Here is a 13,847-nt window from a genome sequence, read left to right as displayed (position 1 = left end):
TTTTTTACTATTTGTTCTTTCTGTCTATTTCATAGAAATAACGCTCATGGACATTACACCTTATTTATAAATCGTATTTCTGTTTATTAAAACCTTATTTAGCATAGTTCCAACAGCACCCCCCCCCCCCCCCCCCCACACACACACACACACACTCAACGTGCAATATCACTGACCACACTGCACCTCTCAATGCACCTGCTAGTTGGATGGCATGTATGTGTATGGATATAGATGTAAGCGTGTATGTGGAAATATGTGTGTGTATGTACGTACGAATGCATATATGTATATATTCATATATTCATATATGTATGTATGTGTGTGTGTGTTGCTGGTGTATGTATAACTTGTACATATCTTTCTTGTGTAAATGTAAATTTGTTGTGTAAATACTTTGGCTATTGTGTACTTCACACACATGGAGAGATGCCAAACTGCCTTTCATTGTTCTTGTAACAGTAACAATAAAAAAGCTATTCTATCCGATTCTATTCTAGATGCGCTGCTACCCGAAGTCACTAGATGTCATTGTTGGCTGCTTAGACTTGAAATCCTGTAAATGATGCCGTTAGAAGATTAAAAAACTTCTCTATTTTTACATTCATAACATACAAGTCTACTGAAATTTAAAAATAGTTATAAAATAGAAATACTGTACGTAACTAAACTTCAAAAAGAGTCTAACACTTGGTAAATGTGGCGGTTTTTTTTTTAGTTAGGATAAGTATTTACAGAGCGATATAAAGGGATTTTTGTCTTTTAAAGGGCAGCTTATTGCATGTGAACACACAGTACCATAATGAACTACAGTATCAAGTAAAATCTGCTGCAAACAAAGAGCACAACACGACAGAACAGTGCACGAATCCCTCCCTTTCAGTGTAGTTTTATGACCTGTGGGCACTGCGCAGTCGCATTGAAACAAGGGTACACAGCGGCAGCAGGGCGTTTCTTCTGTATAGAAAAGAGGGGAGGGTACAAGAAGGGTACATACTAAACATGGAACGCAGAGCATGTTGAATTTCCGTGTAGCTATTTTTTTTTTCAGAGGAAACGCATTTGAAGGTAAATATGAGTTTTCATCCTTCAACATCACTTTGCATCAGCAGTTTAGTGTCGGGCTGCACTTTGCCAATCGCGTTTGTCCTCCTGGCATGAACTTCTTCTTTTTTAAGAGCAGAACTGGAAGTTTGTGAGTTATTTTTTAGGTTAGTTTGTGATGCCGGAACAAACCACAGTGAAACAGCAGTCTGTCCCAGATTTCACGAGAATAATAACCATCAATCATTAATCATTAATGTGCTGATTCCGCAAAATTTGCTTTTGCTGTCTTACGCTTTATTATTATTGTTATTATTATTATTATTATTATTATTGGTTTTAACTGTGTCTGATGGAAGTGAAGCCAAAGGAAACTCGTCAAACCGCTGTTCGCTTTGCTGGTTGTGTTTCGTTCTTTAATTTCAATGTTTTCCCAGGGACCACACCTATCTATCACAAAAGCGACTTACTTATCTGTGTGAGCCATGCGTCCAAGTTAAAGTTTTATAAAGAGCTAAATCTGCGTGAGCTGAGGCGCATGCTCCAACGAGCATTCTCCAAATGTAGCGCAGTGTTTCTAAAAGCTGTGTTCTTCTGCAGACTCTGATGAGAAAAAAACACAGTAGTCACCATGTTCCCTGCAGCGGTCACAGTGCGTGCGTGCGTGTGTGTGATCTCTCTGTTGGTCTATTTTCTCCAAACACTTTGGATATTTTTTCTCACAGTAAACTGTGTTGCAACATGAACCCCTGCATGCAGAAATACACCACAGGCGGTCAGAAGGCTTACTCATGCCACAAACTCTTGACTCCACCCTCCCAAAGGCAACACTTACTTACTATCAGCATGCATTTAATCAGCTCGAGTTGTGAGGAGGAAACTGGACTCAGACAATCATCAGCAGAAAAGCATTAGTCATACATTGCTGATGATTGCAGTGTTTTCACGGCCTTTGCATGCCTGCTGCTTCAGTCGTGTGTGTTTCTACCCATGGCTGCACGACCCCTATGTTAAAGGAAACATCCTGCTGATGTGCCAAAACAAATAAGTAAAAGAGCCGGGTTATGGGTTGGATAAAAGTGCACATTCTCAGTTTTCTTGTCATTATACTAAGTGTTGCATTGCTAGATGATACAGTACAGTACACACATGCATGCGCATTCTTGTGTGCTGCCACCCGGACTGGGGGGAAGGCTAAGCATTTGTGTTGGGATATGGAGTGAGGGTATGTAGGCTGCATGTATTTCTCATGTGAGGAGAAGTAAAATATTCATTAGAGTCCGACTGAACTGTTGTTGGGTAAAATGTGCCCCGATGGCAGCCAGCAGAGGTAAAAACCACACGACTAAAGTTTTAACAGAACACGTTATGATCCTTTGTTGTTGGTTTAAGTAATGGGGTCATGGGTGTTTTGTCATGGAACCAACTTAGAGTGACATGCATATTGAAAGCATATGAGTAATTGTTTGTGGTCTGCAAGCATTTCATGGTAGTGGGTGTGTTTTGTGAGGGGCAGTGGCGTTTTTCCTCACAGAGCTGTCACCTGACACACTTCTGCCTATAGCCAGTAGCTCCTCCCGTTCTAGGAAAAGTTAATTAGGTATTAAGTGAATTTATAGGAGTGCTCAAACATGTCATTCAAGTGACAATGGGCATACGTTAACAGTTGGAAAATAAAGATGTTGAAATCAGGCGTAACTCCTCCTTCCTGCCACATTTGGCACATCCCTCGCTGGAGGTTGACTATAAAAGTAGTACAGAAGAGTCTGTCTGGACTGGTTTGGCAGTTCTTGGGATCAAACTAGAAGGTGCAGTTTGGAGGAGAGGTAAGAAACAAACACATGGGCCTGACATAAATCTGAAAACCTGCATTTTTAACCAGACATTTGTTAGGATTTCATGATGGACTTTGCAGTGAGGGGAAGAACAGTGAAGCACATTTTTATTAATGTCATAAAGGGATGGAAGTGGTCAGCAGGATGGATCCATGTATTCGTATTTATGCCGTATGCTGACCGCACCATCCTAATGTTTTTGCTAAAATTGAGTCTCATTAGACCAAAAAATTTATATTGTTCAATTCTGCAGAACATGTGTGAACTGTAGCCTCAATTTCTTCTACTTAGCTCACGGGAGTGTCCCACTGACGTAGCCCATCTGCTTGTTGTGTGTGTGTTGTGTGTTTAGAGACACTCTTCTGTTTACTTTGGTTCTAAAAAGCTGTTATTTGAGTTACTGTTTGCTTCCCATCACCTCAAAGCAGTCTGACATTTCCATTTTGACTTCTGACATCAAGAAGACTTTCACCAGAGAACTGCCCCGCGCCAAAATTTACTCCGTTTTGGCTCATGCTCTGTAAACTGTAGAGATTGCTGGGATTTCCCCACAGCAGATTAGCAGTTTCTGAAATACTTAGACCAGCCTGTTTGACAACAACTGTGCCACATTCAAGGTCACTTAAATCACATTTCTTCCTCATTTTGATGCTCAGTTTGATCTTCAGCAGGTCGTGTTGACCATGTTTAAATACCTGAATACATGTGATTGGCTAATTAGATATATGCATTAACAAGCAGTTTAACAAGTGTAACTCTAGAAGCCTTTTCACTGAAGATATTTTCGTGTCCACATTTAAATAGTACATACCTTTATGTAAAAAAGAAAAACACTGTAGTGATGCTAACACTGATATGTGGTACAGATGCTAAATAACTCTTTATAAAGAATGCAGGAAGAAGCAGAAGTAGTTGTTACAGTGGTGGCAAAAGTGCCTTTGTTAGTGTGAGTAGTAATGCTCGTGGTAAGAAATATAATAGTTGTGGTGCAGGCAGCCATTATGCAGCACTTTCAGCTTTGCTAGCTGTAGCTTTAGGGATCTATTAGCAGAAATAATGTGTAGTACTCATGCAAATGACCCTAATGTAGTTTCATCATGCTAGCAGCAATAGAGGCACATGTGCAAACACAAGTCTTAGTGTTGTGTAATTGAACAAGCTGGGAAACCTGCTGTCACAGCTGCATGCTCAGTTTTTGGCTCTCTTAGCAGCAGCATTCTTCACTCAGTCAAATGGGCCATCTTTGTGGGTGTGGTTCTCTGTTAGCAGGAGGAGGAAACTCTTACATGGCTCCACTGCTACACAAGCCAGTGAAAGCCACTCTCTTTTCTGTTTCTGCTGTGACGGACACCTGTGGACTGAAAACAGGAAGTGCGTATCTTTATGTGCATATCTGAGGTGAGGGAGTGAAAAAAAAAAAAGGCTGAGAGAGTTGAAAGAAGATAAAAATAAACGCCTTCCACTCTGTGTTTATTGGAAAAGACGCAGACTCAAAGCAACAAAGTGAGACTAACTCTGTCCAAAGCTCCAGTTCTGTCTGCGCCGGCACTAATGATAGAAATGCTTCTTCATCTCAGCCTCTGCTTAATTAAAGCGTCTCACAGAGAGCTTGTGCTTGTTCTTTGCCTCATGCAACCTTTATTGTGCATCAAAATACACACACCCCTGCTTTGTTATTAATGTGCTTTTCTGATTAAACATTGACTTTAAATTTAGTTCTCACTTACACTGTGCACACATTCAGTGCACCACAGTAAAAGTATCACAGATGTGCCAACTTTGCCGGGCTTTTCTAAGAATGCACATATATGGATGACTGCAAAGAAACAAGGACGTCTCGTTTGTCTTTTAAACTCTTAGTGTCTGTGCACATGGAGGGTGTGCACAGCCTCAGCTTTTGTTCTGTGATGTACGCGTAGATAGTATTGGTATGTACAAACTTGTATCTTGGATCTCACTGGATAACCTTTTCACTTTTGTGCTCAATTTCTCACTTTCTTTGTTTTTGTGCAGGGTTGTCCGCTGCCGTGATAAGGACAGGGTGTGATCCTGCACTGCGTGAACGTGGCAAAAAAAGAACAACAGACGGGGACTGGTGTTATCTGGATCTTTTGTAATGAGGAAGACGTCTCTACTGTGACAAGCTTTGGATTTTTGAGCTTCTCCGTTTGTGACTGCAATCAAAGCATCCAGCTAGAGTGCAACCACATACACCACAGCCAAGCAGCAGACTAGCCTCATCAGTGTTTAATAGCATCTTCATAGCTACTGATGTTTTATTCTAACTGAAGATTGAGCCTTGAAGCCATTACCACTGTGTATCAGGTTTACATCAGCACAGTGCTTTAGATTATAAAAGCTCAATAGGCTGCTGTTGCGTCTTTAATAATTGACACATCTTTACTTCTTATTGTGGTTCCAAAGAGAATCAAATTGATAGCAGCTGTCAGTCCTACTGTTCTCCGTTAACTCCACAAGCTCAAGATGGCAGAGCAGCCCATTTATGCCACAGGCATGGCCTACAAACTGAGGAGCCAGTGGGATCGTGATGAGGGCCTGGGGCAGAACCACAATGCGGTGAAGTTCTTGGGTCAGGACTATGATTCTCTGAAAGCCCAGTGCCTTCAAAGTGGGAGATTGTTTGAGGACAGCCTGTTTCCTGCTGTAGCGTCATCTTTGGGATTCAACGAACTCGGCCCCAGATCGGCAAAGACCAGCGGCATGCGCTGGATGAGGCCCACGGTGAGAAATTGCGGCGGTGGCCGTGTTTTTGTGTCTTTTGCCCAAGCGTGGGTAAGGGGAATATAGAAGCCTTTCACATCATTTATTGTAGATGTTTAAAGTTATAGACGGTGTTTCCAGATTTATTTACTGTGTTTTTTAGAAGGTTAATATCATTTTAATGTCAGACAGTTATAATACACTGTGTTGCTAAAAGTATTCACTACCCCATTAAATAATTAAATGGAGGTTTTCCAATCACTTCCTTGGACATAGGAACTGTGATAGGATTCCACCTGTGCAACAAGTCCAGACATGAAATTTCCTCACTACTAAATATTCCACAGTCAATTGTTCGTGGTATCATAACAAAGAGCAAGCGTTTGGGAATGACAGTAACTCTGCCAGTGTGCTTAATGCTTTAACATAGCAAGAAATGTTGGTGATGGCCACTTCCTGTTCCAACATCACTGCACACCAGTGCACAAAGCAATGTCCATAAAGACATGGATGAGTGAGTGTGGTGTGGAAGAACTAGACTGGCCTACACCTCAACCTGAAAAAAAAACACCTTTAGGAAGATCTGAAGATGTTATACCTGCAAAAAGTGGACCATCAACATATTAAACCATATGTATTAAGAATAAGATGTCACTTGAATTCATATAGGTGTGAAGACAGACGAATTAATGCTTTTGGCAACCTAGTGGCGCTGTTTTTCTACAGTGTAGCAGACCACACCCCTGAATTGTATTAGGTCTTATCTGGCTGCACTGCATCACAATGCAAATGTCTGACTCATGCCTACAAATGCCTCACTCAGATATTTGGTGGTTTTTAAAGTAGCAGCTCCTTTGTAAACAATGTGTAATGTCTGAACGAGCCACTAACAGTAGAGTAGGTAATTGTCTGGAGAATTCACAGCAAGCAAGTGGACATCTTGATGTCCTGCACATGACTGCAGCACCATAGCCTGAGCCATAGTATTTTAAATATGTGCACCCATCTGACAAGAGCTATCTGCTGTTGCATGCCCTGTAGTCTAAAACTCGTGTTAGTGTGCACACATTTAGTGCACCAGTGCCTAAAAAAACCATGTCCCATGACCACCTGCAGTGGGTGTGTTTAAGCAGAGCTGGCAAGCACTAACATTTGACAGCAGTCCCAATCTAAGCAATTCGCTGTTGTTCTGGCAACAAAGCCTCTGCACCCCACTTCCACCGGGCGCACCTTGATCTTCCAGCCTCTGTCCTCTGCCTCAGCTGCCAAGTTGGCACACCGCAGCTTCTTACGCTCGAATCCTTCCTCAATTGCGTCCTCCCATGGTACCGTCGGCTCAATGATGTAAGCACGTTTTGGAGAGTTAGACCAAAGGACGAGGTCTGGTCGCAGAGTAGTTGTTATGATCTCTGCGGGAAAAATTAGCCTCTGATCCAAGTCCATGTGCATCTGCCAATCCCTGGCAACCTCCAGCGGTCCCAGGTCCGGGGTTGGGGGGCTCGTCCTCGGCTTGTCTCCCTCCCGGACAAATGCTTATGAAAACTGACGCTCCTCTTGGTTCGTGAAAGGTTGAGCGTTGATGGATTTTCTTTTGCACTCAACTTTCTCGGCTAGACACCCGAGGACCTGGTTGTGTCTCCATGTGTATCTGCCCTGAGTAAGGCTAGTCCTACAACCAACCAAGATGTGCTTGAGTGTGGCTGGGACTGTACACAGAGGGCAAGATGGGTCCTTTCCAAACCACAGCTCCAGATTTATTGGGGAAGGTAGCACATCGTATATCGCTCAGATGATGAAACTTAGTCTATTAGACTCCATTCCCCAGATTTCACTCCATGTGCGTTTCCTCTCCCAGTTCATCCAGCGATCCTGCTTGGTCAGCGCTACCGCTCTAGCATGTCTTACTGTTTCCTCCTGTCGACGCACCTCCTCCACTACCATTTTCCGATGTTCGGTTACAGATGCCTGTTGCCACCGAGGTGTTACTGCTTCAAGTCCAAATCCTCCTCTGCCCTGTTGGACGTGGTGGGTCACGTCCAACAGGGCAGAGAAGGACCTTATTTATTTTATTTACTTTCTGTCATATAGTTGCTGGGTTATAGGCGGATAAGACTGTTTATTATGGGCAAAGTTTAAAATAATAAAGTCATTGTATATCAGAATATGAGCCAAAAGCTCAGACTTCAGACTGCTGTAAATGATTTGTTTCAGACATTTCGTTATTATTATTATTTTCTCTGGACTCTGCATGATGTCAAAGAGAGGGCATATTCCAGATATGGTCATCTCAAACCCTGAAGTTCCAACCATCACCTATAACAGCTCACCTCTAAGGTCTTTTATTACCTGGTACACTTAAGCAAGCTTTCTTCACAGACTTGAGGTCTTATGAGGGGCCTCTTATATCACATCGTCTACCATGTCACGTCTTTTCTTCTCTCATCACCTTTTACTCTGTTATAAATACACCAGTGTGGTCTGTGAAGCAGCACCAGAGAAGAAAGTGGAATTGTATTTGTGAGCATGCCTTGAACACGGTGTGCTCTCTTTTTTTATTCTATTTGCAGACACTGTGGCAAGTTGCTGTTGTCAGTTCTGCAGTAACAGAGCGAGCTGTGGTCTTAAAAGCTTTGCCTTGTGATAATTTCGGCTTTCTTTTGAGTATGCAGATCGTCACGTTATCATGAGTGTATGTTTTTTGTTTCTTTGTTGCATCTAATGCTTTTCTGAGGTCTCAGCCTTCCAGAAATAGCACTTCATAATGCATGCATCACCTGCACCACAGGATCTGTAATATTTACACTAAGAGGGTCATGATGCCCCCCCCCGCCAAAAAAAAAAAGGCTTTGTGTGAGTGTTTAAAAATGCCCAGGATGCCTCAGTGAGTTAGGCCATGTGTTGAATAGTTGGCATGTTTGCTTAGCATGACACAAAATATTTGTTTTTATAGCTTCGTGGGGTTTCTCACGCTCACCACACTGAGTACAAAAAGGTTTAGGAAGCAGGAAGTTGTGCAAATCAAATGTGAACAAAAAACACTAGACTGGGAGATTTTTCAGAAAAGAGCTTTGACAACTTTAGGATTTGCTTGCCTAGCTCGCTACAATGACTAAGAGTATTGTGCTTGAAGCTAGCTCCATTAATCCCAAAGAAAACTACCTTCTTACAACTTCTTACTCAATTTATTATTTGGTATTAAACTAATAAAAAAAGACTCTACTTGATCAGTTACTTTATTAGAAGCTGTTTTAACTGTGTCTACTAGCTATAATTAGCTAAAATAGCTTTTGTGTGTATGAACTGCCACCTTGATACCCGCTGCTCCCAGGAAGCAACTTAAAACAGTTCACTCCATCTGTCGATCTAAGAATACATGAATTTTAATAAGGTATAAACAAGCAGATCATCTGTAGAATAGAGCATTTTGTATTTATTATACTAGCAGATGTCTGTGCTACAGTATTGTCTGGCCTGTTTATGATGTTAACCCTAAATTTAAATGAAATGCTGCTTGTGTTGTAGATGCATTTAAAAAAAACAAACAGGTCATTTTTAATTCAATTAAATTCAATTTTATTGAATCACAACAAAAGTTGCCTCAAGGCGCTTCATTCAGCCCTGTGCTAAGTGGTTTCCAGGCTATGTGATAATTTCATAATATGTGATAGAGATAAGAATCTTCAGGAGCCTGAGCTGTACCCGTGTGCCAGGTTTGGTTGCTCAATTCCTGATAGTGTTTGAAGAGTTGGCAGACAAAGAAACAAGCACACAGACAGAAATGTTGCGTGTTCCTCCTGCACTAATCCAGAGTTGTTTCTAAACCTTGACTGAAAGACTACATGTTTTAAAAACTATTTGGAGCCCACGTGTTGAAAAGTAGAAGTTTTGTTTTGTGCGTGCAAGATCTGGTTAATTGTCCCAAGCTTCAGTTTAAAAGTAGCAATCTGACAAGATAGACCAGACAATTGCCCAGCTCGATTCACACATGACGGATACGAGAGAGCGGCATTGGATTGTCTGCCAGCTAAGAGTACAATGACTGTTTCCCAGGGAAGAAATAAATGCATGTATCTGCTGTGAGGGGGTAGGGACAGGCTTAGGGCGTCGGGGGGTTCCCCGGAGGCATCTTCCTTGGGGGGCTCAACCCGGGGTAGCGGTCACGTCCGGTTGAGGGCTCTGTTGGCTCTCAGGTGACTGTTTCCTCGCGGCTGCGTGCAGCGGGGCTAGGGGAGGGTCTGTGCTGACGGACGTGGGTTACTGACCTGGCAACCTGGCTGCCCCTGGGTGGGTCCGGGATGGGCGTGAGGTTCTGGGGGTGCTCCGTCTCTGGGCGGGGGCCCGGGCCGGGCCTCGGGGGCTCGGGTCCTGGTTGGTGTGTTGCCGGGGTTGTGGGCGGGTGGGTGCATGGGGGCCCGGCCCTGGAGCAGGGTGCCGCCGGTGCATCGAGCCGCCTGGGGGGCTCTTCAACTGGTGGGGGGGATGGTCACATCTGGCAGGAGCTTTCTTCTCTCAGGAACTCTCTGCAGGAGGGGGAGATACAGGAGAGGTGGAGGAAGATCTCAGCCTGGGCGTTTACCGTCTTATGTAGTCTGGAAGATGTGTGGTTGGTGGGGTGGGTGCAGTTTTCTCTGTGGTGGGGTTGGGTGGACTGTCCAGGGCTCTGTGGAGCCGGGGGGCGCTACTGCACTGGGCCCCGGTCTGATGGGCCTGGGCCCCCCTTCCCTGGCGGGTCGCGGAGGGTGGGAGTGCCTACTGGGGTCAGCGGGGGAGCTGGCCCCAGGGAGGGGTTACCTGCCCCTCCCTTCCTTCCCTCCCCATCTCCAGCTGCCTCCCTCTTCCCGCTCCTCCACAACCACCCACACATGCAGGGCCTTGGAGTGGGGGTATGTCACCAGGGTGCAGAGGAGGCTACCCCCCCCCCCCTGTCCCCTTCTGGCTGCCTCTGCCTCAATTTTATCCCACAACTTAGACATTCACATTATTCACACTCTCATTACACATACATATAGGATCTTGGGGGTGGGCACAATCACGGAGTCCAAATCACCATCAGGGTGTATACCTCACCCCTGACGTCGTTGCCCACCTCTCAATTTTAAATACACTTAGTCATTGAGGGCTAGCAGGAGGGACCATGCGCTTACCTGCTGCTCCTTGGCAGGTAGCTCCATGCCCTCCTGGGTTTTAATTGCACCTTAGAACACATATGCATCAACACTACAATGAGCGGGTGGAGGGAGGTTTGGAGTCTTCTCCCACCCCCATTCTCTGCGGCCTGCTGGAGCGGGGGGGCTAGTAGGAGGAGTTGGCCGTCCGACTGCGGTCTGGGGTGTGGGGCCTCCCTGCTGCTGCGGAGTCGGGGTGGTCTGCCTCTCCCCACCGCAGGGAAAAGGGTAACACCACCTGGGTCTGGGTGCAATTCCCCCCTCCAGGGGCAAGGGTACCTAGACCCGGTTTGTAGAGTACGCTTGGGGAGTGTGATTGTGTGTACAGCGTCTCTTTATGTCTGTCTCCACGTTGGTTGAGTGTGGAGTGAGTGCATATGAGAGCATGAGGGTGGGAATGGATGTTTGTGTCTGTGTGTGCCTGTATGTCTGTGTCTATATGTCAGGTTGGGTATCAGACGCCACCTCTCTGGGGACACCTCAGGCCCTCCAAGGTTTGGAGGCCTATCTCCACCCACCACCACTTCCCCTGCCGGTGGCGGACTCCCTCAGGTGTCGGTGTGTTGGTGGTTCTTTGTGTCTGGGGGTGGGCGTCCGGGTACACACCGGCTCACTCCTTGGCGGCCGCTTGTCGGGGCCTGGGGCCTGGGGCTCGCTCGGGCCCCTTTGGAGGTGGGGTGCCCCCGGCCTCTCGGCCTAGGGCTCGGTCACTCAGGCGCAGCTGGGGGCCGGCGGAGCTCACGGGCGCGTCACTGCAACCCCCCCTGGCTTCTGCTCCGCGGCTGCTGAGTGAGCCCTCATCTGGGACTCTCCTCAGCTCTTACTGGAACAGTGGCGCGGCTGCCCCTCTGTTGGTCTTCCATGGTCTCTTGTGTTCTGGGGGCCTCTGGATGTCTGGAGTTTTGATCTCCTCCATACCCGCTTCACACCCTGGAGGATGGGGCTGTGGCCCCCCCACACTCCCTAGCAGATCATTACATGGAGAAACCTTTGGAATGCAAGCATGCTGATCCACACAGGTATGCACACATGGGTATTCACAGACGCGGACTAAAGCTTTCTTGGCTGCTGCCTCAAAGCACACTGTGCGCTGTCTATCTTGCGTGCTGCACAATATCGTTTATTACTTAGTAAATACTGATATCTATGACTAGCTAGTTTATTGTGATGGTGCTTTGTTTTCTCTATTATTATGTTGCTCTTTGTTGTTTGCTGTCTCCTCTGTTTGTTTGTTTGTTTGTTTGTTTGTTTGTTTTTTCTCCATACAGGTGACCCAGGAGTTTTTTTTTTTTTTTTGTCTCTCTTCCCCCCCCTTCTCACCGTCTCTTCTCCCCTTGGGTTTTCTTTCTTTCTCTCCCCCTCTCTCTCTCATTCATTCCCCCTGTCCTATTTATTAAAAAAAAAAAAAAAAAAAAAAAAATGACAAAGGATGAACTGAAGCTCTGCCATCACGTAATGTCGCATACTGCTGTTTCTGATGTCATTTAAAAAAAAAGAAAAAAAAAAAAAAAAAAAAAAAAAAAGCTTTGCCTTGTGATAATTTCGGCTTTCTTTTGAGTATGCAGATCGTCACGTTATCATGAGTGTATGTTTTTTGTTTCTTTGTTGCATCTAATGCTTTTCTGAGGTCTCAGCCTTCCAGAAATAGCACTTCATAATGCATGCATCACCTGCACCACAGGATCTGTAATATTTACACTAAGAGGGTCATGATGCCCCCCCCCGCCAAAAAAAAAAAGGCTTTGTGTGAGTGTTTAAAAATGCCCAGGATGCCTCAGTGAGTTAGGCCATGTGTTGAATAGTTGGCATGTTTGCTTAGCATGACACAAAATATTTGTTTTTATAGCTTCGTGGGGTTTCTCACGCTCACCACACTGAGTACAAAAAGGTTTAGGAAGCAGGAAGTTGTGCAAATCAAATGTGAACAAAAAACACTAGACTGGGAGATTTTTCAGAAAAGAGCTTTGACAACTTTAGGATTTGCTTGCCTAGCTCGCTACAATGACTAAGAGTATTGTGCTTGAAGCTAGCTCCATTAATCCCAAAGAAAACTACCTTCTTACAACTTCTTACTCAATTTATTATTTGGTATTAAACTAATAAAAAAAGACTCTACTTGATCAGTTACTTTATTAGAAGCTGTTTTAACTGTGTCTACTAGCTATAATTAGCTAAAATAGCTTTTGTGTGTATGAACTGCCACCTTGATACCCGCTGCTCCCAGGAAGCAACTTAAAACAGTTCACTCCATCTGTCGATCTAAGAATACATGAATTTTAATAAGGTATAAACAAGCAGATCATCTGTAGAATAGAGCATTTTGTATTTATTATACTAGCAGATGTCTGTGCTACAGTATTGTCTGGCCTGTTTATGATGTTAACCCTAAATTTAAATGAAATGCTGCTTGTGTTGTAGATGCATTTAAAAAAAACAAACAGGTCATTTTTAATTCAATTAAATTCAATTTTATTGAATCACAACAAAAGTTGCCTCAAGGCGCTTCATTCAGCCCTGTGCTAAGTGGTTTCCAGGCTATGTGATAATTTCATAATATGTGATAGAGATAAGAATCTTCAGGAGCCTGAGCTGTACCCGTGTGCCAGGTTTGGTTGCTCAATTCCTGATAGTGTTTGAAGAGTTGGCAGACAAAGAAACAAGCACACAGACAGAAATGTTGCGTGTTCCTCCTGCACTAATCCAGAGTTGTTTCTAAACCTTGACTGAAAGACTACATGTTTTAAAAACTATTTGGAGCCCACGTGTTGAAAAGTAGAAGTTTTGTTTTGTGCGTGCAAGATCTGGTTAATTGTCCCAAGCTTCAGTTTAAAAGTAGCAATCTGACAAGATAGACCAGACAATTGCCCAGCTCGATTCACACATGACGGATACGAGAGAGCGGCATTGGATTGTCTGCCAGCTAAGAGTACAATGACTGTTTCCCAGGGAAGAAATAAATGCATGTATCTGCTGTGTAGTAAAGTTTGTAACAGACAGTAAGTACATAAATAAACTGGGAAGTTTGCTGTGTTCGTTGACTATGTTGGACTGTTGCAGAGCAGGATGTGGGTTGCACAAGAGA

General features: G+C 44.3%; 1 protein-coding gene across 2 annotated transcripts in view; it reads left to right on the top strand.

Moving 5' to 3' along the window:
• Positions 1 to 909: 909 nt before the first annotated feature.
• capn1 (calpain 1) overlaps positions 910 to 13,847 on the top strand; it is a 39,023-nt gene continuing 26,085 nt past the window's right edge. The window contains exons 1-2 of one of the 2 annotated variants that reach the window (XM_086278986.1): positions 910 to 1,068; positions 4,893 to 5,621. In XM_086278986.1, coding sequence (XP_086135112.1) covers positions 5,364 to 5,621 — 258 coding nt within the window. In that variant the 5' untranslated portion in view covers positions 910 to 1,068; positions 4,893 to 5,363. Of the gene's footprint in view, positions 1,069 to 2,742; positions 2,871 to 4,892; positions 5,622 to 13,847 lie in introns of those variants that run through there. The other variant, XM_086278995.1, reaches the window with a different exon arrangement.

Source organism: Aulonocara sp. 'chitande type north' Nkhata Bay, linkage group LG3 (assembly GCF_057382095.1).
Source record: "Aulonocara sp. 'chitande type north' Nkhata Bay isolate Kocher_YH1m ecotype deep benthic linkage group LG3, A_spYH_male_GT1.1, whole genome shotgun sequence".
NCBI lineage: Eukaryota > Metazoa > Chordata > Actinopteri > Cichliformes > Cichlidae > Aulonocara > Aulonocara sp. 'chitande type north' Nkhata Bay.
Note: the sequence above shows the minus strand (reverse complement) of the source record. Positions and strands in the feature narration are given on the sequence as shown.